General features: G+C 40.7%; 1 protein-coding gene across 4 annotated transcripts in view; it reads left to right on the forward strand.

The window, feature by feature from the left end:
* The window catches only part of fermt2 (FERM domain containing kindlin 2), a 40,038-nt gene extending 25,224 nt beyond the window's left edge, over nt 1-14,814 (forward strand). For 2 of the 4 annotated variants that reach the window (XM_025054454.1, XM_008310154.3), the window contains 12 exons: nt 912-1,137; nt 1,242-1,344; nt 1,728-1,835; nt 5,121-5,255; nt 5,495-5,544; nt 6,151-6,275; nt 6,371-6,477; nt 6,572-6,790; nt 9,648-9,668; nt 10,932-11,056; nt 11,412-11,553; nt 12,140-14,814. In XM_025054454.1, coding sequence (XP_024910222.1) covers nt 912-1,137; nt 1,242-1,344; nt 1,728-1,835; nt 5,121-5,255; nt 5,495-5,544; nt 6,151-6,275; nt 6,371-6,477; nt 6,572-6,790; nt 9,648-9,668; nt 10,932-11,056; nt 11,412-11,553; nt 12,140-12,313 — 1,535 coding nt within the window. In that variant the 3' untranslated portion in view covers nt 12,314-14,814. The remainder of the gene's footprint in view (nt 1-911; nt 1,138-1,241; nt 1,345-1,727; nt 1,836-5,120; nt 5,256-5,494; nt 5,545-6,150; nt 6,276-6,370; nt 6,478-6,571; nt 6,791-9,647; nt 9,669-10,931; nt 11,057-11,411; nt 11,554-12,139) is intronic. The other 2 variants (XM_025054456.1, XM_008310162.3) reach the window with 2 other exon arrangements.
* Nucleotides 14,815-26,097: the final 11,283 nt, after the last annotated feature.

A 26,097-nucleotide genomic window follows, 5' to 3' on the forward strand; every position in this document is an offset into this window, starting at 1 on the left:
GAGTCCCCACAGGAGTTGGGAGTTCTCTCCGTGACCTCATGAACTCAGCATTGAGGGGATAAAGACCTTGAAAAAGTCGCTGAATTAAAACATTCTCCCACAAGGGATGTGTGGGCCACAGGCTGCACCGTGTTCTCATGACCTCTGCAAACACAAACACAAACTCGCATGTACACACTCACAGCTACAGTCCAGACCCACTTCCTGGTTTCAGAGGGGATTTAGTGGTTTAGCTAGTGTTGCCTCTTGACCTAGACCCTACAGATGGAGAGAACGAGGAAAGAAGGGGTGTGGGGCCAAAAATACTCCACCAGGCCAGCCGCAGGAAATGCAAACAGATTATTTGGGTAGACATAAGTGATGAATAAAAAATAAATGAATAAGTGATGTAGGGATGAAGTAGACCACAAGAATACATTAACAACGAATCTATCAATGTTTTGACAAACCAAGGATAGTATGAATTTCCAGGGGCGGATCCATATGTTTTTATCCAGACTTGTTTTTGCACTTCAAGCTTCCTCCTCATGTTTTTTGCATTTTTCTACCAGTGTGGCAGGATGTGCCATAGTTTGCTGTGTTCATTGCATTCCTGTTGGTTTTTGACCGTGAGTAAGTTGGTGACTGTGATTTTGTGGTGAATCGTCTGCATGTTGATCTACATCAATCACATCATCAGCATAAGGACCATGTTTGAGCCACTGGTCTGCAAACAGCAGACTGGTGGGCACATGGTGGGGACCACTAGCTTTTCTGGCTAGGCTGGTGGGCACATGGTGGGGACCACTAGGTGACCACAAGTCCGTGTGCTTCTTGGAAAGCGATACGGTTTATATGAAGTAAATGTTATTTTACTAAATATTGAATAGTAGATAATGTTCCCTCAGATGACAGATTTCGTTTGTTTTCAGGGAGCATCTACTCAAGTCCGGGCTTGTACAGCAAGACCATGACTCCCACCTACGACTCCAGGGACGGCAGCCCACTCTCACCCACCTCTGCTTGGTTTGGAGATAGCCCACTGTCTGAAGGCAATCCCAGTATCCTCGCTGTCAGCCAGCCAATCTCCTCACCAGAAATCCTGGTGAAAATGTACAAGCCCCAGTCCCTGCTGGACAAAGCCAAAATCAACCAGGGGTGAGATTAACTTGCCTTAGTGGTTTGTTCAAGCTGTTTATAGTCATAAAGTCCGTGGTTGTCTGTCAATGAAATAATTGAAATGAGACACTGTGTGTCTGCAGGTGGTTGGACTCTTCCAGGTCTCTGATGGAGCAGGATGTGAAGGAGAACGAGGTTCTGCTGCTGAGGTTTAAATACCACAGTTTCTTTGATCTCAACCCTAAGGTAAATTCTACAGATAAAGAGTTTTCCTCAAAGTAGCCAAGTGGAATGCATCAATTGCTAAAATTACAGTAGTATTGGAGACAAAATACTACAACATTACAAACCTTCTTCTTCAATTCTTTGGGTTCTTCTGTGTTTTTGTAGCTTTGCTCTAATGCCTTCTACCAGTTGTAATTTCACTGGTAAATGTTTGCTCCCAGATCTATAGACGCACGTTTTTCCAATTTTCTTTTTAACTGTCTCTAGTTTGCTTTCATCACCCATTTAGAACTATTTATATGTTTAAAAAAAAAGTCTTTTTTATGATGTAGCAGCACAATGATGTGTCAGACTCTGAGTGAACATGCTTTTCTTTTTCTTTTTTTGTTCGTACACGTCTACAGTACGATGCCATCCGAGTTAACCAGCTCTATGAACAAGCCAAGTGGGCTATCCTGTTGGAGGAAATCGAGTGCACGGAAGAGGAAATGATGATGTTTGCCGCCCTGCAGGTAAGAAGATTCTCTGTCTCTGTGCCGTGGCCTGATCTCAAATGTTCCTGTTTCAGCATTGTTTTTTTTCAGTGTGCAGCATTCCTCGGTACCAGCATTCCATTTTAACTGGACACAATTCTGTCTTAGCCACAAGCTAATAAATTGGATCGGGCCTCCGGCCCAGAACTGAGCCATGTGGCTGCCACTTCTACTGCGGCGTCCAGACTTAGACTTTTTGCATCATTGCAAAGTGATTCAGTGGGGTTTTATCTAAGACTCCTAATGGACTCTGGCTCAGCATAAATCAGTTCCTTGTAATTCATTAAACATCAGTTGAAACAGACATCAGATCTAAACTAAAAAAAACCCCAGTCATCGTTAAAGAAATGTAAAGATTTTTTGGTGGACTTTTTGACCACTCTTGTTGTATAACACGCCGAGTCTCTCAATAGTCAATGGCAACCATTGTCTGATTCTACTGATTCACAAAGTGCCAGACATTTTCAATAGAAGAACAACCTGGTTCACAGGCAGGACAGTCCAGCACACACACACACACACACACACACACACACACACACACACACACACAAAAGCCACAATTTCTTATTGTGCAAAATATTGTCAAGCTGAAAAATCCACAGACTTTCTGGAGTTTCTTTCTAAAAAAAAAAAAGTTGTACGTTTAGACATGATTTATCTCTGTATCATATATTTAAAATGAACACTTTTCCCCTGTTCCATAATGGTTAAATGAGTTATTGGGGTTATTAATTTGTTTATTTTTTTCTGGAATTAATTTTCAAACGACATTGTTCCCTCCTGAAACAGAGGTGAACCAAAGAGAATTTAAAAGATGACTAGTGTACTACTAGTGAATGACTAGTATATATAAATGGGGATCAACGCAGTGATGTACAGATGCGAGCCCCCTTTTACCCCTTCAGGTTGCCCCCTTCTGACTGGGGTTGGTGCCCTGGCTATTTCTGACGCTCATAAACTGCGGGTGCCAAGACCTGAGGACGCCAACCTGTCCTCACCCCCAGGGTAATTATAGAGTATCTGGGTCCCCGGGACCCTCTGCTTCAGCCAGGTTCTAACACTCAAATTTACACACACACACACACACTCTGACAGAGTCTCTGAGGTGTGAGGTGTGTGTCATCAGACCAGTTATAATTACTCTGAAACGCTCTCTTCTTACTCTTCTCGTGGCAGGATGCTAATCTGCCGCTCTGTTGCTATCTGTCAGCTAGCACTGTGGTAGCTACTGTGGGGCTTATAGATTTGGCATTGGTTTTACTGTGTCTAAATAAAGAGCGGTGATTGTCCAGTAGCTGAATACCATCACCTGGGAGTTTCACTTTGGCCGATGAGGCAACAAGAAGTGGAGAAGCGTCATTTCTATAAAAGGCTTGATGACCAAGAGAAATTGGAGCCGCTCGTTGTACTCTGTTGGTAACACAGCAGATGGTCACATGGCCTCAGGCAGTTGTTTACACTAACAGGAAACAAGCCCATTGGTGTTTTTTCAGGTTTTAAAAGACTTGGTGAGGTGGAGGAGAAAGAAATGTGTGTGTGTTTAACTCTGTGTGTGCGCGTGTGTCACCGAGAGCCCTTTGTCCTACATTCTGTAATGTAATCTGGCCAAAGCGTCACATATCTCTCTCATATTCTGCCCGTGTATCTCTCATTCTCTGCACAGCTGTTCACTCATATTGGTCCTGGTTGCTGACGGGTTGACATTATAAATGCCTTTTGTCAACAAGTTGTATTTAGTGGCTGTGACTCACCCTATTCCAAGTAATGGGTCTGTCTTGATTAATTGGTTTCTGTATTGTTACAGTATCACACAGTTTACCGCCACGTCCCGTTGGCCTGGGATCGCACACATGTTCCCAGTAAAAACTCTGCTGTTACAGTTCAAAGACGTTGTGATTGTTAAACTCCAAACTATAAAAACTACTTGTCTCCATGAATCACCGCTGTGTATGACTTCATTCTTCCTTCACTGGAGTTTGGTCTTCTCATCTTCAAAGATTGTTCCATCACTGGTAGACACTGCGGTGCATACTGGCACCACTCGCTGACACAGATGCCAACGAAGTTATGAATTTTACGTGTTTATTAGCAAAGCCAGTTCCCATTGATTCACAATTCAATCATTGTCCATTATTGACCCAGGAAATTGGTGAAGAACCTTAGACTAAGTTTCTTAAGTCGTCTGCATTTGAACGATTTTCTCTTTTCTCATTTTTAGTGTATTCTTTCTTTATGAAATAAATTACTGAATGTTCCAGACTTTATGATGCACTCAAGTATTTGTGTATTTGTGTATACTGTAGACTTTATGATGCACTCAAGTATTTGTAGCATTTATTTAAAATTGCATTGTTAAGAGAAAAAAATGTATACACGTTTAACTGGTCTATACATTTTATTTATTTTTAAAACCATCACAGTCGGCTTCATTTTACTTTTATGTAATATTATTTTACTGTTAAGTTTTTTTTGTTTTTGTTTTTTGTTTTTTAGTAGCTCAGTAGCGGTATTCCGTGGTCGCAAGTGTAGACAGTGTCCTCTTGTGGCAACAGGTGATATGGACTATATTTTGATAGAGAAGGTGCTAAAGAATTTAAGTCTACAAAAATGTGTGTGGCTTCCAGAAAAATACAGTATTTTAGCTGGCTATTATAGTAGTACTTTATTAATACCCTAAACCTGGGGTCACCAACTATATTTGTTAGAGGGCCAGATTTTTTCTGGATAGACACCCTGGGGGGCCGGACGTTAGCTGGCTATTATAGTAGTACTTTATTAATACCCTAAACCTGGGGTCACCAACTATATTTGTTGGAGGGCCAGATATTTTCTGGATAGACACCTTGGGGGCCGGACGTTAAAAAAAAAGAAAGAAATAAAAATCAAATTTTTGTCAATTATTTGATCGCAGGCTGGATTGGATGGCTCAGTGGGCCAAATTCAGCCTGCGGGCCACCAGTTGATTTCTCCCTTAAACTGTCCAGTAACAGTACTAACATTGGACACACAGAAGGGGTGAGCTCCACTTTTCTGCCCCAGCATGCTGGGGTTTTAGTGCTTGCTCAGTCTACAGTGTAATCCTTTTCTTGGGGATCAAACCAGTTCACTGTTGGTCTTCGGGCTCTAAGGCCAAGACCACTCACCACTGCTCCACAATGTGGCCCGTAAACAACATGGCCTCAGATTTACCACACAGATATTGTCAAACTACTTTAATGGTCTTTATAAAACAGTCCTTTCCACTGCATCTTGTTCACTCAGTACCACATCAACAAGCTGTCCATCATGTCCTCGGACAACCACATGAACAACAGTGAGAAGGAGGTGGACGAGGTGGATGCAGCCCTGTCAGATCTGGAGATCACTTTGGAGGGAGGGAAGACGTCCAACACACTGGTATGACAGGAAAGACTGTAAGGAAATGTGTTGTAGTCCTGGTCGAATTTTCATTCTCATTACAGAAAGTCACACTGACCTGAGGTCAGTATATCTATATATATCTATATATATATACACCGTATGCATGTCTGAGGAGTGACTAGCTTTTCACTCTAGTTATCTGTAAAACTGATCACAAACTCTTGAGTCTATAAATATGACCAGTTTGTATTAAAATATTTTCCTCTTCCTCCCAGGGTGATATCACATCTATTCCTGAGTTAGCCGACTACGTCAAAGTCTTCAAGTGAGTCTGTCCTCATACACCGTGGCTGTTATCAAATACTCTTGTGTTACTGGCGTCAGACTTTGTGAAGAGATTTTATTCGTCCAAACTAAGGCAGAACCTAACAGAGAAGAAGGACATTAAAAGAGTGGTAAATGTTGCCTTTTGTCTGGTTTGCATCAGTGAATAAAGGCAGGTTGTTTGCTCGCCAGTGAATATTTGCAGGCTGAGTTTGCAGTTTACTTTTTTTTTTTTTTTAAGTGATTACAGTTGGAACAAGCACATTTTGAAGCATGCTCACTTTTGGCTGTAGGCCTTTGCTGACAGGCAGATGACCCCTGGGGTGTTTCACTCATAAAATGTTCAAACCATTTGGGGGGAATATTATCGAGAGGCATTTCCTCTTTAATGGTTTTCCATTAGTGTTCCTGTCAAATGCTTTTCCTGTTCACCTCAGGACAGATGACTTAGCATTAAAGGAGCTTTCTCATCCTCTTCCTCTCATCCTCTGCTTTTCTACTCACTTTTATTTCCCCTTCCAATTACTATCTAGAATTTTTTTTGTTTTTTTTGTTTCAAGTATGTCAATTCTGCCTCTTTTATCACTCTTTATTACATATAATCCAGACCTAAAAAACTGACGCTGAAGGGCTACAAACAGTACTGGTGCACGTTCAAGGACATCACAATCTCCTGTTACAAGAGTAAAGAGGAGGCACACGGAACACCGGCTCACCAAATGAACCTCAGAGGTGAAGACACACACAAAAACACAAATAATCCCACCACAATGCAAGAATATATTCCATTATTTCTTTCTCACCATTTCTCCTACTTCTTGGTGTAGGTTGTGAGGTAACTCCAGATGTGAACATCTCGGGTCAGAAATTTAACATCAAGTTGCTAATCCCTGTAGCTGATGGCATGAATGAGATCTGGCTTCGATGCGACACGGTAAGACCAAACCTGTTGTACTCTTTGCTTCACCGTCTTGTCGTCCTGAGGGTTTTTTATTGATCTGTGTATGACTTTTCTTTTAATCCTACAGGAGAAACAGTACGCCCACTGGATGGCTGCATGTCGCCTGGCGTCCAAAGGCAAGACCATGGCCGACAGCTCTTACAACCTGGAGGTCCAGAACATTCTGTCCTTCCTGAAGATGCAGCATATGAACCCTGACCCACAGTTCATTGAGCCAATCACCACAGACATCAACCCAGAATGTCTGGTGTCTCCACGCTACCTGAAGAAGTACAAGAACAAGCAGGTAGGCCACGTCGACTGTGTTTGTCTACAGAGCTGTGACTCTCTGCCTCTGAATATAAAGATCTTCTACAGAAAATTAGTAGTTAGTGTTGTACCTTGGAGGAGAAAGGAGGGGGAAAAGGAGCGCTTTGTGTTGTTTGAAGGAGATTGGTAACTTGTTTGTTGTCGGGTGAGTTGTGGTGTTAGACTGTGCAACTTTTGATGCTTCCCAGATCGGCGCCTACTGGCATCAGGGTTGTCTTCCATTGGAATGCAGTCTCCCTTTTTTCCTCCCCCTCTTGTACATTTCCTCCTCCTCCTCCTCCTTCTCCTTTCTGTTCCTTTACCCCACCCCTCCCTGTCCAAGGGGAATCCAGGACAGCAGACGTCCAAACTACTCAACGTGCACCTCTCATGAGACTGTAACAGATATTTGACCTCGAAGCATCTCAGTCTTTGTGATCGTAGACAAAAGGGTGAAATGCATAGAAGATCTCAGGTGGTAACAGAGCAGTGAAACCTGAATTTGTTTGTCTAAATGACACATTTTAGAGGTAAAGATTCATAGCCGCGAGACAAAAGCAAGCACCCTACGAGAACATCTAAACACTAAGGATAAATTAAGTACATTCTACTGTGTGCCCTGTGGATTTGCACGCAAGCAACAGGCTGTTTTGTGTGTATACTAAAACAGCTGAGTACACGGATGTCATGACTGTGTTACTTGGGAGTGGTGGGGAAGAGAGGAGGGTTCGCTCTAACCATCGTTTGCTAGAGGCTTAGAGAAAGAGGTTTGAGCAGAAAGTGATGAATCACAAATAGCCTTGATAAAAGCATGGATAATAACAAACAGGAGAGTGGATGTCAAAGAGGACAAACGGCTTTGTCAAAGAGATCCAGTGTTGTTCCAACATCTGTTCAGTCAACATTGAAACAAGTCAATTTTGTATCAGTTTGACTAAAACCAGAACTTAAATTTTGCAATTTTTTCTTTCAATTTAAAAAAACATTCAGACTCACGATGGTACCGATGGTCAATTTAGTTTCCACATGACAAAAAGAATTGGGATTAAACCACTCATCTGTTTGCTGTAGAACATGCAGGCTACTCATGTCTTCCACTATATTTTAATATATATTTTAAACATATTTACTTTTCCCTTTGCTAAGTGTATGCTAAAACACAGAGTAGCCAAGTCAAGCTGTGGCCAGACCGACTTCACTGTGAATTCAAAAATGATGTCTTCATGCTAAATAGGAAAGCTAACCATGTCTGGGCCTAATGTACTTCATTTTTCCAGTGATCACTTCCAGAGAGGCTGGAGCCCATGACAAAGATTCTCCTCACATCTCCATTAAACGTGATATTTTACAATGTCATAGTCATGATACAGGAATGTTAATTTGGGAATCATTTGGTAATTGAAACTCACATGAACCATCTGCTTGCCATCAAATGCTCCATCGAAGCTGTTGAATGCTAACGGCGTAATAGCAGTCTTTACTTAAATTGATTAGGTTGCCCGTTTACTGAGCCATTTTTAGAACAAATAAGAACAGAATAAGTGCTCTGTGTTTGTTTTGTTTTTTAGTACCAATGACAAATGGAACAAAACTGGTCAAATGAATTGCCTGGAACAGAGGTTAGCTTTAGCAGGGGGCAGGAGGTAGACTTTTGGGTGTGTGGGTGTGTGTGTACGTGTGTATCTTGGTCTCATTCTGGCCCAAGTCCAATCAGACTCTTTAACACAGAGTGACAGGAATGTCCTTGGGCACAACATGAAAGAGCAGCGACATTGTATACAGTGTGGGTGTATGTGCCTGTGTTCACAAGTGCACACTCACTTATGTAGTGCGGGGGCGGCGGGGGTTAAGGCAGCAGGAAATGAGGCACTCTGGGAATGCTGCGCGGGAAAACTGTCTGGGAAAAGCCCATTCGTTCTCTCAGTCAGCTGCGACCCCACCCCTCTCCTCCTCCTCCTCCTCTTCCTCCTCCCTTACACTCGACTTCCTGTGGTCAGATTCGTCTGAAGTAATTTCCGTGCTGCGCTTCCCAGTGATTTACACACACACACACACACGGATCCATTTTTAGATTGGCGACACTTGATGAGTCTGAAATCAGATGTATACATTTACACCACAGAGACAACACATTATAAAAGCACAGTCAAAAACTCCGAGACGGGACACTCCTTGTTTCTTGTTGTTTCCGAAAGAGACTGCTTTGTATGTGCTGCCATCTTGTGGATGTATGAGATAATGCAGGTCATTTAAGAGTGGAGGTTTTTTGTCACATGATCAGTTATGGTATAAATCTACAGCGAAAGGTAAGTGTGAGTTCCTCCTCAGACTCTTCGTGTTTAACACTGAAGAATATACATTCACAGAAAGAAGTCCAAGAGGAAACGAGCTCATACAAATGAACAATGTGAATGACAGGAATCAAAAACCATGATGGAATTTGAAGTGGTTTTGGATATGAAAAAGTAGCAGATTATAAAATAAGAAAGTGACATTTTTCTTCTTTATACTTGACTGTAGGAATATGACCAAATGTAAACAGTTTCTATATTGTTACTAGTTTGATTTTAATGTGGATTTAAAAGCCCTACTTCACACATGTTGTACCCTTCTTCCTCTGTTCTCTGAAAATGTACCCATGCATTAATGCTTGAGCATGAGCCTCAAACCTCTACGCTGCTCTTCCATTTTTGTTTTAATGATATTACTCTTTTGTCTTTGTTTTAAACTCCTTTCCCCCTCAGCATTGATTTAAATTCACTTCCCTTTTTTTACTTTCTTTCTTTCTCTTCTCATATGCATCTCCTTCATTCCCCTGTGCCTCTCCCCTCACCCCCACCTCCTCCCCTCTTCAGCCAGGCTATATCAGGGACCTGGTAAGTTGAGTTGTGTGTCCACTGGGTGCCTTTAATAAAAAAAAAAAACATAGATCAGTGCATGACTGTCTTAACCGCGTCGCTGTACTAGAAGTATCTGTGCTACACACCAGTGTTTCCCACACATCAGAGAAACCTTTGTGTTGCTGACTATTAAAAACGGACCTTTAACCTGCATTTTCTCTATCGTGTTACTTAACCTAAGTTATGTGACGGACCTTCAAATACAGAGAGTGTGAAGCTTAGGAATGTTTTAAATAAAAGATTACTCCCTACATGCCCTCAAAGTAGGGCCCAGCCCCCCACCTAAAAGATTACTCCCTACATGCCCTCAAGGTGGGGCCCAGCCCCCCACTTTGGGAACCACTGACCTACACTATATATAATAGATGTAGCTTTTTAGGATTCAAGAAGGAAAAAAACGCACAGTTTGTCTACGTTACTGGTCAGTTTCTGTTTGTGGGAAACACTGGACATAATTGTAATAGTGGCTAGAACTGTGTAGTAGAGTAGAACATGTATTGTGTAGTAGTTTCAGTATGTTTACAGTATTGTAACTGAAGGTTTCACTTCATGTTTTTAAATGACAGACAGAGTTTGTTATGAACAAACACAACAACAGAAAGTAGAAAGTAATGAATATAAATAAAATTAATAAAAATGAAATATTATCTGTCTCTCAGTAAGAAGTCTCTGGCCAGGCTTCCGTAACTCCTGTTGTTTTCCCAACTTTCCCACTTATTTTGCCAACTTGTTTACCCAATATTAAGGACTTTACCTCGTATTTATTACCTAAAGTACCATCATAAATATATACAAAAATGAATATTTTCTACCTCATTTTTGAAACTGACCTGTAAATATTTAACATTATTACCGTAATAAGAAAACTGCAGCCAACAATTTAGCATAAACAGTTCAAAGTTAGCCTAAGGATGGTTACATCATTGGATAGAACAGTGTGTGTTTCTTCACTTTGCTCAGTGTGTGAAGTAACTTATCACATCTCTCTGGTTATTGTTTGACAAAGTGTTGATGGCTCCGTGTTAGCCACGGTTTGTTTATACCCCAGGGTGGGTGTGGGTGTGTGTCTGTGTGTGCACTGTGTGGTTTAATTGTTGGGAACATGCGATGATGGGTCACGTTTGTTTATTTTACTGAATTCATCAGTGGTTTCTGGTGCTCCACTGCTGTTCCAAATATGTCATCTGGTTAATGTCTGTGATTGTGTATTTTAATTTTAATTTTAATTTTTTTTAACAGATCTCAGCCCGGATCCTTGAAGCCCATCAGAACGTGGCCCAGATGAGTCTCATTGAAGCCAAAATGCGTTTCATCCAGGCCTGGCAGTCACTGCCGGAGTTTGGAATCACTCACTTCCTGGCCAAGTGAGTCTCATCACTGCTGACTGACGTCCAATAGATGCTGACATTTCAGAAACACATCATTATCATAGTATCTCAAGTCAACAGTTAAATACTCTTCCACTAAGTGGCAGTAGATTGCAAAAAAAAAAAAAGAATTGTTGAAGATCCCATGTGTGTCTTTCTTCAATTCCTGCAAGTATTTCAGCATTATGTTTAACTAAACAGGCATAGACTACACACAGAGTAAGGAAATTGTGACACTTTTGTTTTGTGTGGGATGTTTTATGTTATGTTAAACATTTGTCGTGGCTCAAAAAAATGTTGGGAAACAGGTTTATGCCATGGACACATTCACTCACCAACATCTTCTCTGCAGGTTCCAGGGTGTAAAGCGAGAGGAGCTGATTGGTATCACCTACAACCGTCTGATCAGGATGGATGCCAGCAACGGCGATGCCATCAAGACCTGGCGTTTCAGCAACATGAAGCAGTGGAACGTCAACTGGGAGATCAAGATGGTGGGAAACTGTCTTTTCTTTAGTCGTGTTTGGTTTCGTGCTTCTATTCGTCTGATGGTTCTTAGTGTTCTGGGTTCAATCATTGTTACCTGGTCCCCAACACAGTACTGGCTGAAATTCAGCCTTAAATTATGACAGAGCTCAAAATCTCAATGTGTCCAGGAGGAGATCAGGCAAACTGAAATTTTAAATTAAAAAGTCCTTCTATTCTAGTGATCATGAACTTGTGGCCCTCGGGCTGAGTCTGACCCTCCAAACTATCACCCTCGGGCTGAGTCTGACCCTCCAAACGATCAAATCTGGCCCAAGACTGAATTTCAAAATAAATGTCAAATATTAATGATAGACAGAAATGTGATCTATATTTAATTTTGTTTGAGTGTCTGACCCCCAGGGTGTCTGTCCAAAACAATTCTCGCCCTAATATGGGCACCCCCGGACCATCCTGTTTCTTGTGTGTTTTTGCTTCGACATTTTAATCTGATGAATTTCACAGACCAATTAATCTAATTAACTTCGACAGCCCTAATAATGACGTTAGTGTTGTCAAAGCTCGACTCCTAACTCTGTCTCCACTGTTTCCTAGGTGACAGTTGAGTTTGCGGACGAGCCCAGCCTGTCGTTCGTCTGCGCCGAGGTGGACTGTAAGGTGGTCCACGAGTTCATCGGCGGCTACATCTTCCTGTCCACACGTGCCAAGGACCAGAACGAGTCCCTAGATGAGGAGATGTTCTATAAGCTGACGAGCGGCTGGGTCTGAGCTGCCCGCCAGGAGGTCAACCCTTAGGTCAAGGGGCTGGGGGAGGGGGGGCGCTTGAATAGGATTATTTTATTCTACTTTTCTCCGTTCTTTTGCAGCTGCGCGGATGAGTCCATAACCGCACGGCTTTATGATAAAGATACTGTTTTTATGGTTTTGTTACCGCTGACGAGGTCATTGTTACGACACTAACCTGTGCTGAAGTCCAGACCGGCTGAACTCTGACCCTCACTTCTCCAGGTTAAACCTAAGCCTTAAACAAACCCCATGTTTGTCTCTCACCCACGCCCACCTGCTTCCTCTCCTCCACCTGGATGAATGACCATCGTCTTGTGTCCATGACTTACCCTTTAAAAAAAAACAAACAATCAAAACAACAAAGTTTAATCCCAAAGATTATCATTCATCTTTCTTCTCACTTCATCTTTTCTGTCCCTTTTTTCTCTCTTCTCCTGTAACTGGACTGAAGGAGTCAACGTTATTTTGTGCCACAGAAAAACTCACATCTATTACTTATTTATCCTGATGGAGGGGTCGTCCTCAGAGTCTGATCCAGGGGGTAAACACCAGTAAATACCCCACGATTGATATGAAGGTTTTAAAAATCGAATCTTTAGAGTCGTGTGTTAGCACTTGTGCAGTATCCAGTCCTGTTTATGAATAAGCTGTTTTTAACTTGTTTTTTTTTAACTTTTCATTCTCATCTCTTGTTTCACAAGTGAAGTCCAGTTTCTCTGTAGCGTCTAACTGTAACAGCTGCGACACACACGTGTGACTCTGAGAGCTCGGAGTTGAAGGACCTGTTTTTTTTTTAACATGTTAAATATGTTAGAGTTCTTCTTGAAGAACATGCTCAAAATATCATGACAAATGATGTGCAACATCAGCCCCTGTGTTTCAAAAACCAGAACAAGAAGAAGTACCAAATCTTTTTTTTTTTTAGCCACTGGTCGTACTCCATTACTGTAAACACCAGTATTACATGTTACAAAAACCAATGTTTCCCAGTTCTTTATTGTTTTTAACAGACAACATTTTGTTAACGATGTCTTTAGACAAATTACACTAAGCCGCACAGGTTCTTAGGCTGCATAGAAGAAACAGACGTAGGAACAAGTATAAAGACACTGATTTGTTCTCTGACCTCAGAATACACACATTAAAAAAAAAATCTCCAGGATTGTTTTATGTCTGTTTACAATTTTCATCTATACAGGATTGGGATTTACAAAAAGCAAACAGTTAACTGAAACAGTTAGGTAACAGTTGTCACATTTTCTTAGAATTCAACCTCTTTTTTTTTTCTTCAAACGGTAAAGTTTAAAGTTAACACCTACGTCCATTTCTTATATACGGTCTATGATGTCGACATTATAAGATCATGTTTTCCCACATTTCAGCATTAATGAAACTTTTTAACTAAGATTATTAGATTATGTCCCTAAATTATGAATGGCATCTACATTTAAAAATGTCTCACCCCATCGTAGCGTTAATATTTAAAGACTTGACGTGAGGCTAAATGAATTATTGTCCAAAATTAACCCTGACTCTGTCCTGGAGACATGAATTTTTCATTTTCTCACCACAGAGTGTATATGAGAGAGTGGAGTGTCCAGCTGCATCAATGTTTCATCGGATCTGTGTGTGTGTGTGTGTGTGTTCTTTTCAAATCCTCCAGGCATCTGCCCTTGCTTTAGTCCACTTACACTACACGAGGACCTGAAGTCCCTCAGGTTCTTGTTCTACCACCTTGTTGTTGTTTTACTTTTACTTTTTTTTTGCCTTTTTCACACCATATAGTATTAATATTGTTATTATTATTCTTAATTTTATCATTACACACCAGCAGAGGTCACTGAGTTTGAAGAACGAATAGTGGAATAGTGTTTGTTTTCTTCTGTCCTCAGTATGAAGGATTAGTCGATTATTTTTTGTAACTAATGTAAAAAAAAAACACACACAAACGTTTTATAGAAATTGTACAGTTTTCCTGCATTTTTTTTTTTTTTTTTTTTTGAAGGGAGGGTTTTTTTTTTTTTCATCAGGGGAAAAAAAACAATGGGGAGGGTGTCCAACATGTAGTGTTCAGAAATGTGCCTGCTTATGTTGTGGTCTTTCAGATGAAGATATATATGGATTTACATAAATGAAGATAACACTAGTCTCAAACTCCAGGTTTGATGAAGATGTTTATCGAGTACATATATTATTTTTCTTAATGTTGCCTTTTCAAGTTTTTTTCTTATTATTATTGCTTAATTTTATTTTATTGTTTGTTTGTTTTTTTTCTTCCTTCTCCTCTGAACATTTGTGGCCTTGCATTTGTCGCTGCAAAATTTCGGTCTTGCTCAGGGCCGTTTCTTTATAAACACATTGCCTTACTGTCACGATGAAGTGTGACCTGTGATCATGTCCATATGAAGGAGACTCAGTGTTTAGACCCAGAAGTTTGAGACAAATCAGCATTTAAAAAAAAAAAAAAGCCAACAGAGTTAAGAGAAAAAGAAGCCTAGTCTTTCTTTTCTTTCTTTTTCCTGATGTTTTCTCGTTGTTTGTTTGCCTCCAGTGTCGGGGCAGCAGTGCATGTCTGCTGCTCTGGTCTTTGACTGTAAAAATGCATTTATTTTAAAAAATAAAGTAATTTTTATTTAACATCTGACGTCATGTTTATGATACAGTTAATATATCATCATAGTGCCATATATTTAAGAACTGAATGCATACGTAAATAAGTAAAAGAACAATTACATATGAAAATAATAGTAATTATGGATAATTAATTCGTTTTTATTGTGTGGCCATTCCATTTCTGGGATCCTGTGTGGTCTGAAGTCTGATATTGGACCCTGTGTACGTGTGTGAAAAATGTTATTCATGACCTTGTTTGGATATATTAATATTATCAGGTCAAAACTTTATTAGTTTCATATACATATAAATGTGTATATGTACAGTATATCTGTCTACTGTAGTGTGTTAGCATTGTCTGGCCACCAGAGGGCAGTGTTTGTCCTCAAACACTCCGCTCTTCTCTCTATATCACCTTTACAAAATTTTCCAAGCTTTGTCGTTTTTTTCCCCTGTGGTCCCAGCAGAAACCAGGTGCCAGATTGTGAGAGGGATTAGACCAGAGGACGTCTGCAAACACTCGGCCTCTTTGGGGACTTTTGTCCCTTCCCTGCAGTGAACATGACACGGGTTTGCCCTGTCTCCTGCTGAGTGGTCGGAGGTTTGGATGTGGTGGTGATCGCAATCCCAAGGAGCTGCACACACCTGCTGATGACCAGTGCTGTCAAAACAATGTAATTGGTGTTTCATTAATGACCACAGTGGTCAGAGTCGGCTCCTGGCGTAGGTTAAGAAACACAGTCATTCCTGTTGGTGTTGACCAGACTTTACTGTCGACTAGAGAAGGTGTGGGGAAAGTGCTGTAAATGCTACGCTAAGTTGAGCAGTTTGTTTTAATTCCAATAAAGAATACCACAGATGGGATTTTTGGACTTCAAAAGTGTTGGTAGAAATCTGGCCTTTGTATCTCTAGCTTTGAACATTAATCAAGGAATTTGGGAGTGGCAGTGAAGTACATGGGGTGGTGCTGTATTGGGATAAAAAAAGTAGTGAATTGTGCAACCTTAGTGGAATATTGATTTGTGTGTAAGAATAAAAAAAAAATCTAACATAAGCTGCCAGGTGAGAAGAAAAGATTTATGGAGGATGATGGAGAACATCAGGATGATTTGATGTCGAAGTAAAAAAAACAGTGTTAGATGGAGGCAAATGTTTCGCTGTGGCGACTCCTAAAGGCTCTCGGGTGTAAAGGTGTTATATTATTTATAGCTGTAATTACACTTAAGCAAGTTGTGCAGCGACCACTGGGGGAACAATAAACCGCAGATTCTGTTTTTGGTGAGAACGACTCTCAGTGCTACCCTGAAAACTCCTGTGTTTCACAGCAGAGACTCTGCTCGCCCACATGATCACAGAGCGACAGTTACCTGCTCAAAAGCTGTGCTCTGCTCTGTGCTCGGCCTTCACTCTGGAGGGATCTGCCCTTTTGTGTTCACAGGATTAAAAACGAATCGGCCGGTGCTTCAGCTGCTGATAAGGAATTCCTGACACCTCCAGAGAGGACGGAGTGGAGGACGGCGTTAATGTGACAGGAATAAACGTGGGAGGTTCCCCGAGGACACGCCTATAGATCGTTCTCTCCATAACCAGTTAAATTACAGGCAGTAAAACCGTAAAAGAGCTAACAACGTTTTTATATCAACATCTGAGTTTTGAAAAAAACATTTGCTTTCCTCTTGTGCAAGATCACAGCTGGTTTTAATTCTCGTTCGTGTCCGTTGTTTGTCCTCTCTGTGTTTAAAGCCTCGTCCTTTTCAGGTGAGCTTTGACCTTTCCTCTCAGACATTTCCTGCCCTCCTCCCCTCAGACCAGCGACTCTACCTCATCCAGATGGATAGTTTTTTTTTTTTATTCTCCTTCTCCATCAGCTGACACTGTCATCCAGAGGTAATTTTCACAGAGTGTATCAAGGTTGACGCACCTGCTGGTCAGATGATGGAGAGATAAATCTCAATGACTGAAGTCCAACCTTCTTCTGCACCCTGAGAGCTGAAGTGAAAATGTATTTCATTTACTTGACATGTGACGCCGTCTCCCTCAGGATGATTTTTAATCCTGTATACAGTGATTGCCAACCTGCGGCCCGTGGGCCACATCCTGCCTGTTGACCTGTCAAATCACTTTTTTTTTCTCCATAATTATCATTTGATGTTTATTTTGGAATACAGTTGTGGACCGGACTGAATGGTTGGGTGAGCTGCACGTGGTCCGCAGACCACTAGTTGATGATCACTGGCATTCCCCAGTTTGACCAGTGATGTCACAAATCTGTCCAATCATGTCATGATGACCCCGTGACCTCTTTGGTCAGGACCTTTCACCCTGACAGCAGATCAAATGTTTCATTTTCTGCCTCAGCCTACGCCTAAAGTTGTCGGTGTGAATCCAAGCTCGTTTCCGTGCGGTTCATATTTGTGCCTCGCGTCAAATGTGTAAAACTTCAACCCTTACAGAAACATTAAAATGCCCTGGTCATTATCACGTCACACTTGTCATTATGCACGTCTGAAGAATTCTGCCGTTCGTGCTGGAAGCCTGTTGTACTGAGTCCAGCTGGACGTGGACTCCCAGGCTGTTGAGGCTTAGCTTCACTTTTGCTCTTTAATCCATTACGATACAAAGATGAAAAAAAAAAAAAAAACATCCGCATCGTATGAGTCTAATCAAGAAAAAAAAAAAAAACCTCCACATCGTATGAGTCTAATCAATACCATGAATTTAAAAAAAAAAAATCAAAGTAAATTCTTTTGGGCCATCGAAAGCTGTTCTTTCTCTTTTGGTCTGTGATCAACAACAAATGACATGCACTTAAATTACAGAGACTGGTGTGTTTCCAGGGTGTGTTTGTGCTGCATTGATCACTGATGCTATTATTTTGCACAAAACAAAAAAACAAAAGCAGTATCTTTCAAAATCTTTTTATTTAATATTCAGAATAATAAATTATACTCATCCACTTTAAAAAAGAAAAAATGACTTTTAATAATGTAGGACTGGTAATTTACTGCCCTGTCCCTCCTGTATCCTCTGTCTTTTATTTGTTCTCCTGGCCATAAAAGTTCTACCTTAAACAACCTCACATATGTTCTTCCCATTTCCCTGAACTTCTTCTTACTGTCCAGATATGTTTCAATGGAAAATGCTCTGGGCTGAGCTATAAACGGGGCCAAGAGTCTTATCTTGATGTCATCAATTATTCCCCCAGAGCTGCTAAAGTGATGTTTAAAAAAAAAAAAAGATTCTGAGAGAGCTCTCACTGTGTGATTCTAAGCCTAGAACAACAAACGCTGAGCCGGAGAAGTCCCAACGTTTATTTTTGTCCTCAATTAATGTGTGCTAACAAGTTTTACTGTAAAATGGGGAGGGGGTGGGGGGTGTTACACAGAGTTCATTTGCTGTTTTTTTTTTCTTCTTCCTCCACTCACGTTCTTTTGCCGTGAATCACGTTAATGGGAGCTGACGTTTGAGTCATCGTGGGCAAAGCTAACATATACGAAGTGCTGTCCAAATGTTTATCAAGGGGAGGCCAGATTTGATGATGTAAAAATACTCCGGGGGCCAACTGTGATACTTTAGGTTAGGTTTATTGTCACTTAAAGTTGATCTCCATCAGCTTCGATGATATCCATTTCACCCAGTTCTGCAGCAAATCAATGAAACTGATCAAGATACAGGAAAGATAGAAACCTGATGGGCAAAAACTTCATTTCTCACTTAGCTTCTGGAAATAAAACCTGTAAAAATAACAGTTAGCAACAAATGTAAAGTAAACATGACAAAGGTGTGTTGAAACAAAATTGCAAATACTATATATTCAACCATAGCTTAATTTAGCTGCAACAGCAAGACCTGCTAAACCTTAGCTTAACAGTAGTAAAGTATTTGTACATTAGCGCTGAAGAATTTGTAACAGTTTAGAACGAAAGAGTGGCCGACGGACAAGGGGATATGCTGAGATGCATCGGCCAATCAGTGTAAGGAACAGAAATTAGACTATAGTACACCTGGTACGCATTGTATTAGCCAATAGTATGCTGTGGACGATCTCGTCTAGGTAAACAACACTCCCATTGATCGTTCGCAAATGCGCTTATCTCAATTTCAAAACAAGAATCCACGTTTTTAAAGCCAAAACTTTCGTATGTATAATTATTTTTAATGTCTTAGATTTTGCTAAATTTTACGATATAGCAAGAATTTTGCGAGATCGGTTTGAATGTGGACGATCTCGTCTAGGTAAACAACACTCCCATTGATCGTTCGCAAATGCGCTTATCTCAATTTCAAAACAAGAATCCACGTTTTTAAAGCCAAAACTTTCGTATGTATAATTATTTTTAATGTCTTAGATTTTGCTAAATTTTACGATATAGCAAGAATTTTGCGAGATCGGTTTGAAAAAAAAAATCTGCGACGTACTGAGGGAGCGAAAGGAGAACCACGATATAAAGAGGGAACACTATATGTCCCCGCATTACAACGTATTCATCCGCTCTGCTTGCCAACTAGTTCCCATGTGAAATTTGTTTTAACACGATGTTCCTAATAAATTAATAGGAGATAATGACGTAACAAAACCAAAGCCCAAAATGAGATATGACTGCATGAATTAGCCAAGACACAACTAACCGTTAGCTCAAATTAGCTAAAACATAGTAGCGATTATTGTCCAACATGTCTCATATTTATACAAATGCGGAGCAAGAGAGCGTTAACAGACGTCACTTCTACTTATCCTGTCCTGTGTTCCAGTACTGGTTCAGTCTCACTGTCCTCCAGGACGTCATGTAGATACTGTTAGCATTCACTGGACTCATTAAAGTCCCAGAGCAGATCCAGAGGGTGTCCTCTCTGCAGATGAGGTCACATCACCGGGTGTTTAAAGAAATTAGACAAGACTGTTATGAGTCCAGATGCTTGCATCATCACTTTTCTGCAGCTCGCAGGAACTGCTCGGTCGAACGGACGTACTCAAATTTATGCAAAGAAGCTAAATGTGCTCTTGTCAGTCATTTAGGCTGAAGTATTCTTCTTCTTCTCCCTCCGGGGATGTTTGGCTTTAAGCACTGTTGCACAAAATTGTCTAATTTGCGTTGCCTCACTCTCTGAAATCTATTTGTTCCATCTTGTTTTTCACCCTCGTTAATGCAATTTAAGGAGATCTGCTGTCGTTAAGAAAGTAACATCTGGAACAAACAGACGAGTGTGTCGTGTGTCACCGCTTTTCCTGGAGGTTAAAGAACTTGTCATCGTCCAAGGTTCTAAAGGGAGCAGGGAGGAGAGGAAAAGTTGAATCCATGGAGATACTTTGTCAGAAACAATAACATCATAAAAATCAGTGGAAACCCCTGATTCTTTCTTTTTGTTTTTTTGTTTTTACTTGTGGATGCAAACAGAACCTCCAATGGGCCACTAGGGGGATATTTCAATTTCACTGGCTTAGAGTGTAATGCACTGAGAAAATTCAGATGTTCATAAATTGTTCCCCATTGAATTGGCAACATCAACTTTCAGGATCTGACTGATGTCTTCATTTTCGGTTTGATCCATTTTCATTGTATCCGTCCCAAATTGTTCCCAAATATCAGGACATAAAAACGAATAGGTTTTTGATAAGCCCTCACGTTGTGCTGCCCACCATTCGTTCATCTCTGCTGCGTTACGAGCCCTGCATTGTTTCAGAATGACACTGCTGGTTCTCAGACGATAAAAAACTAATGGAATTTCCAAAAAAAAAAGAAAAAGCACAGAATCTTTTAGTGGTACTCAGAGGTCTCTGTCCACCGAGTGGCTAAATGAGCTTTTTTTCCTTAACTGGTATCTGGAGGTAGTGGGTGGGGAGTCAGAGTGTTACCAGCAGGCCAAGAGGTGGAAAAGAAAGAACAAGAGCTGAAAAAAACAAGTGAAAACAAAAGGGCCAGATGCTTCATTTAAATACTTGTACTCAAAAACACGCAGCGCTAGTGGCCTGATATGCAAAGGCATATTTGTTAATGCCCAAACTGAAGTATGGTAACTGGGTGTCATCTTGTACACACAAAAAATATGTGTACTCATTTGTCAAAAATTGGTATCAGGACAGCAATATATTTTATGCCCCTATCAGTCGGGGTCTCTTGGAATCACCCTGACCGTCCTTTTCCCCTGACGTTTGGAGGCAAACTTAGGCCTTTACATGCCATGTATCTTGTATCACACGAACACTCCATCTATCTGCTCCTGACCCGGCCCCCCTGTTCAATTTTAGGACCAACTGTGGCCGGTGAGTCAAAAAGTTTGCCAATGCCTGACCTAGAACCACAACCTTACGTCAGTGTACAAATACAGCAAAAACATGAGCTGCTGGGATAAAAATACATTTTTGAAAATGCAGAAGCCATTCAAAACATCAACTTTTAAGAAGTGACATCAGCTTTCCAGTGATTTCCATGAAAATGCAGAAGCCATTCAAAACATCGACTTTTAAGAAGTGACATCAGCTCAGCACTTGTTTCCAGTTAGAGTGAGCATAAAATATTGATGCTGTTTTTTTTCTAATTCGTTTGGAATCTCTGGCTCAGAGAAATAATAATAAAAAAAAGGATCATGGAATGTAAATTCAAATCACTTGCACTTTTCAAACACAGACTTAGTTTCTGATAAGATGGAAGAGAGGAAATAAATCAGCGGCAGTGACGACAGAGTCTCCACCTCTGACTCTTCACAGAGACAGAATCAGTCCAGGTGTCTTACGTCCAATGTCTTCATATGCTGTACCACTGCTGATAGAGAACAGAAAAACTCCACACCACAGAACCAGAGCGTGTGGATGTCAGTCATTCATCTGTCAGGCTGCCATGATTGAGATGTTTGTGGTGGTTAATGATGTGTGTGGTTCCATTACACAGTCTTTTGCCCTGTGAGTTATACAGATTTGACTGCACAGCAGTCGGGAGTTAAAGCTCGGATTCAGAGAACGGTTCCCTCTCGGAAAATCCACTTTTCACTCATTGATTGAGCCGGGGCCTGTGGGAAAAGCAGGATTGAATGTTTCCTTACTGTTAGCATGAAGCATGGTAAGGTGCTAAGAGGAAAATGTAGCTCAGTTCTTCCATCTAATTTCTCACATACGTTTAGTGGGCTCTGTTGGAAGTACAATTTCGACTTCCTGTACCTAACACTGGATTAGTAAATCCATTCTGTTGTTTTATGTGTTTATGTTATGCCAGTGAAATTGAACTAAAAGTCTTTCAGGGCAACACTGCAGTGTAAAAGAAGAAGATGGAAATGGAAACATCTTTCTTTTTTCATTTTTCTTTTTTTTTTCCTCTGTTGGCCGACACTTAACCCTTCATTGATCTATCGGACCACATTCCCAGTCAGAAGTCTAGTTTAGGTCCCAGGACGGTGTTATCGAGCTTGTCTGAGAAAGATGAAAATCTGTAGGACCATGAAATATTGATATCTTCATTGGAGCAGTGGGTGAACATTTGCAGCAAAGCACTGGAGTGGTTCAGGATGTCCCGCAGGGCTCAGTTTTAGGCCCTCTCCTTTTCTGTCTTTACTTGCTTCCCTCTGGCTCTATACTTAGAAAACATTTTATTTCTTTGTTATGCGGATGACAGTCACATCTATGTGCCTCTTCCAGTGCTCTCCTGTGAAGTCTTGAGTTACGTGGTGCTGTACGTGGAAGGCGACTTTTTTTACATTCGCCAGTTGCACACCATACATTCGATTGTGCTACATTTTCTTTTGTTTGTATTGTTTTTTGAAAACGTTTTGCCCTTCATTATGGCTCCTAAACCTGAATCTGACTCTTCTGATGTTTTCATGTCCTAGATTATGATGGTACCACTGTGTTAGTGCAGGTAAGTGACATCTGTATTTAGATGCATTAAGAAGTGGATCTGACCCAGATGACTTCTTGAAAAAATCTATTTAGATTTCTCTATAGATATCTAACTTTGATTTTCTATATTTTCGCCCTACTGACCAAAGGAGTTACTGCACCTCTTAGGTGGCCTTGAACATGTTTGTTTACATTCTTTGTCAAGAAAGAAAAACCATGTGAAATAAGTGGGCACCTCCCTCTTAATAGATTCTTCTTTTCTCATAATGTCACTGTCTGATTTTATTGAGCAAGAATGACAATAACAAAGCAATAATGTTTTATTTTATCATCGAGGCAAAATTCAAAACAGAGATAAGATAATATTTTATTTGCCACATTTTTTTGCCTGATGATTGATCCAAATCACTGGAGACTAATGGAGATCCACATGACGGATGATTAATATCTGCTTCAGAAATAATTAGCAGCTTCAGCAGCAATGACATGATCCAGCGACTGGCTCCGGAACCGAAGTTTTACTGATGTCAAAAATAAAGTCTGTATGATCCATTATATCAATAGATGTTGGCAGTTCGTCTCTTTAAAGATGTGACAGGACTCTCTGTTGCAGCGCTCCCAAGGAAGGTCATGTGCATAAATTCAAAATGTAATGACTATTTATGACAGCCCTGAATGACTCAGAGCAGAAGTTAGACGGACATGCCTCGGGAAGTCGACATAGTCATAAAAGTGGTTCTGACTGATGGCTGTAATTTGTTTTTTCTTTGCTATACCGAACACAATTACTCCAATTGTACTTCTACTGTGGGCAATTAGCAAAGGATTTCAACTAAACTGACTTCAAGCAAATAAAGCTAAAGGAACATTAAAAATGGCGCCGTATTTGGTAACGCAATGCAACGTCTTAAGGGTCGTGGATTTATTTAGCTCTGAGCTCCTCAATCTGAATGTTTTTGTGAGACTAATGTGATCACTGCAAAGCCACATGTGAGAAAAACTGTATCTTGCACTTGCAAGTAAATCAAAAGCAGATCCCAGACTTTACAGTACTTAAAAATAAGGAGAGTAGATTTCCTGTAGATAAAAGGACAGCGCACGTCTTTCCTGGTGTTAAGACTTCACCAGCCACCTGCTGTAACCTACAGTACAGCTGCAGCTGTGAAAGTTCAAGATCATTTAAGAGAATGCAGTGACGTGACTGACTGAAGAGACTGACGATATGAGGCCAGTGCAGTCTCCATATAAGGAAACGGTCCGTGTGATGTGCTAGGCCAGATTGGTTGTGTTTTTGTGGGTTCAAAAAAGGGAAACGTATCAAAATTCAATCTTTTTGACTTTTTTCCTTAAACTACATCCACAAACCATAATAGTTCTTCTCAGTGTAGTCATTTTTAAAGCAGACTTTCATTGTTCTGATATTATTGCAGATAGTTAGTTATTTTATTGTAAAAACAGAAAGAAACAAAACATTTTTGTAGTTTTGTGCTTCGATCCGCACCATCAAAACTAAACTAATCCCTGTTCTAATCCATGGTTGAACCTCATCAAAATCTCAACCTAATTTCAACAATGAACAAAAATTCCAAAAATGTCCTCACAATGATGGTTTGGAGCCAAAACCCGTCCTTGCACGCCCATTTACTTCCTTACTTGAGTGAACCTTAAACAGGAGGATTCTGCACCCCCTCACTTACCCCCCCGCCCTCCTTAAACACACAGTGACCCTCCCTGAACACGCTGAATCACACAGAGAGAGAACCACACAGATCAGCCCTGATGAAAGAAAACCAAACAAGTACAGTTTGATATTCTCTGCTTAGAACACACAGATGCCTGCAATAAAAACATGCAGCAACTACACACTCTCTGTACACACTGCCTAAAGTTCTATGCATGCCTGCCTGACCACACCTGACATGTTTTTCTCCCTCGTGAGCACTCACGCTGCTCTGTAACCAGTGTGTGATGTGTGTCTTTCACGCCTCACACTGTGCAGAGTAAATAAGAAACCACATGATTTCAGTGTGTGATTAGTGCAGCAGAGAGTCGGAGTGAAATGGAAAAATAAAAAAAAAATAATATGGAGATGAAGAGCGGGTTGAGGAGCGTGTGGAAGTGTATGGCAGCCATCTGGCCAGTGGGAGAGATGAGAGGCAGCTGGTGGTTGGAGCGAAGGGGTCCCCCTCTCCGTTCCATTCCTCCATCGTCAGATCTCCGTGTTTACCCTGCTCACCACGGCGACTGAAGAAACTCATTCTCCCTCGTACAACCAGCCGTCACAGATCCTGATGATGTCACTGGCTGCAAGGATGTTTATGTTTTCCAGGACTTTGCGAAGAGGGATTGGAGATGGGGTGCAGGGAGTGGAGGAGACGAAGCATCAGGTGGAGGAGTTCTAGCAGCACCTCCCGTTGTCTTTGGCTGTGCTTCAGTGATAGGAAAACACTGTCTGTCCAAAGATAAAACTAAGTCTAATAACATTTGGACAGTTTTGCCCTGATGTAACCGTAACCATAAGGTGAACCATAATCTCTGGTAATTCTTTACAGGCAAATCTTTGGTAGAAATCTGGGCATTCTTGTTAATGGTGGGGTGTAATTTTAGAAAATAACTGCATTAATAAGAGGCTAATTTTAGAAAATAACTGCATTAATAATAGTAAATAGTACTTTTTTAATCACTCAAATTAAGTTTTTTAAATCCTAGTAAATTTAGTTGAAGACTAAGTCAATGTACAGACATACAAGTGGACAAAAAGTATGTACTTTTCCTTTTGGTTATAATCGCATCTTCTGGTATTTATTGTGCTAGCTAGGTCTGTACCAGGATATGAACTAACACTTTTTATTGTGCTAGCTAGGTCTGTACCAGGACTGTCTTAGCTAATGCTATCGTTGATGGATATGAACAACACATTTGTTTTGACAGCTCTAGTATTTTTCTGTATTCGTGGCACCATTTTATCAAATTGTGTTCACCTATTTAACATGTGTATTTTAGGGACAGTTTTGGGTATAATGTACCCCAGAATTACCTCACTCTTTTTTTACCACTGTTATCCAGGATTCCAATCCTATAAGACATCTTGGAAACTTCAAGCCACATGGTCAAAACCTGGAGGATGTTTCCGCCTCTGTGGTGTATCCTGGTTCCAAATTCCGACCTCAGTGTTGGATTGAGCAACGAGCAGTCAGGCTCTTTAACGTGTCAGTGTCCTTCTGTACACTGAGGCTGGTGGTGCCATGTGAAAAAAAAAAAAAACTCCACTTCTGTGTTTTGCTTCTTTCATCAGAGGAAATAACTTGCCAGGATTTTCCCTGGA

This window comes from Cynoglossus semilaevis, chromosome 1 (assembly GCF_000523025.1).
Source record: "Cynoglossus semilaevis isolate Cse_v1.0 chromosome 1, Cse_v1.0, whole genome shotgun sequence".
NCBI classification, from domain to species: Eukaryota; Metazoa; Chordata; class Actinopteri; order Pleuronectiformes; family Cynoglossidae; genus Cynoglossus; species Cynoglossus semilaevis.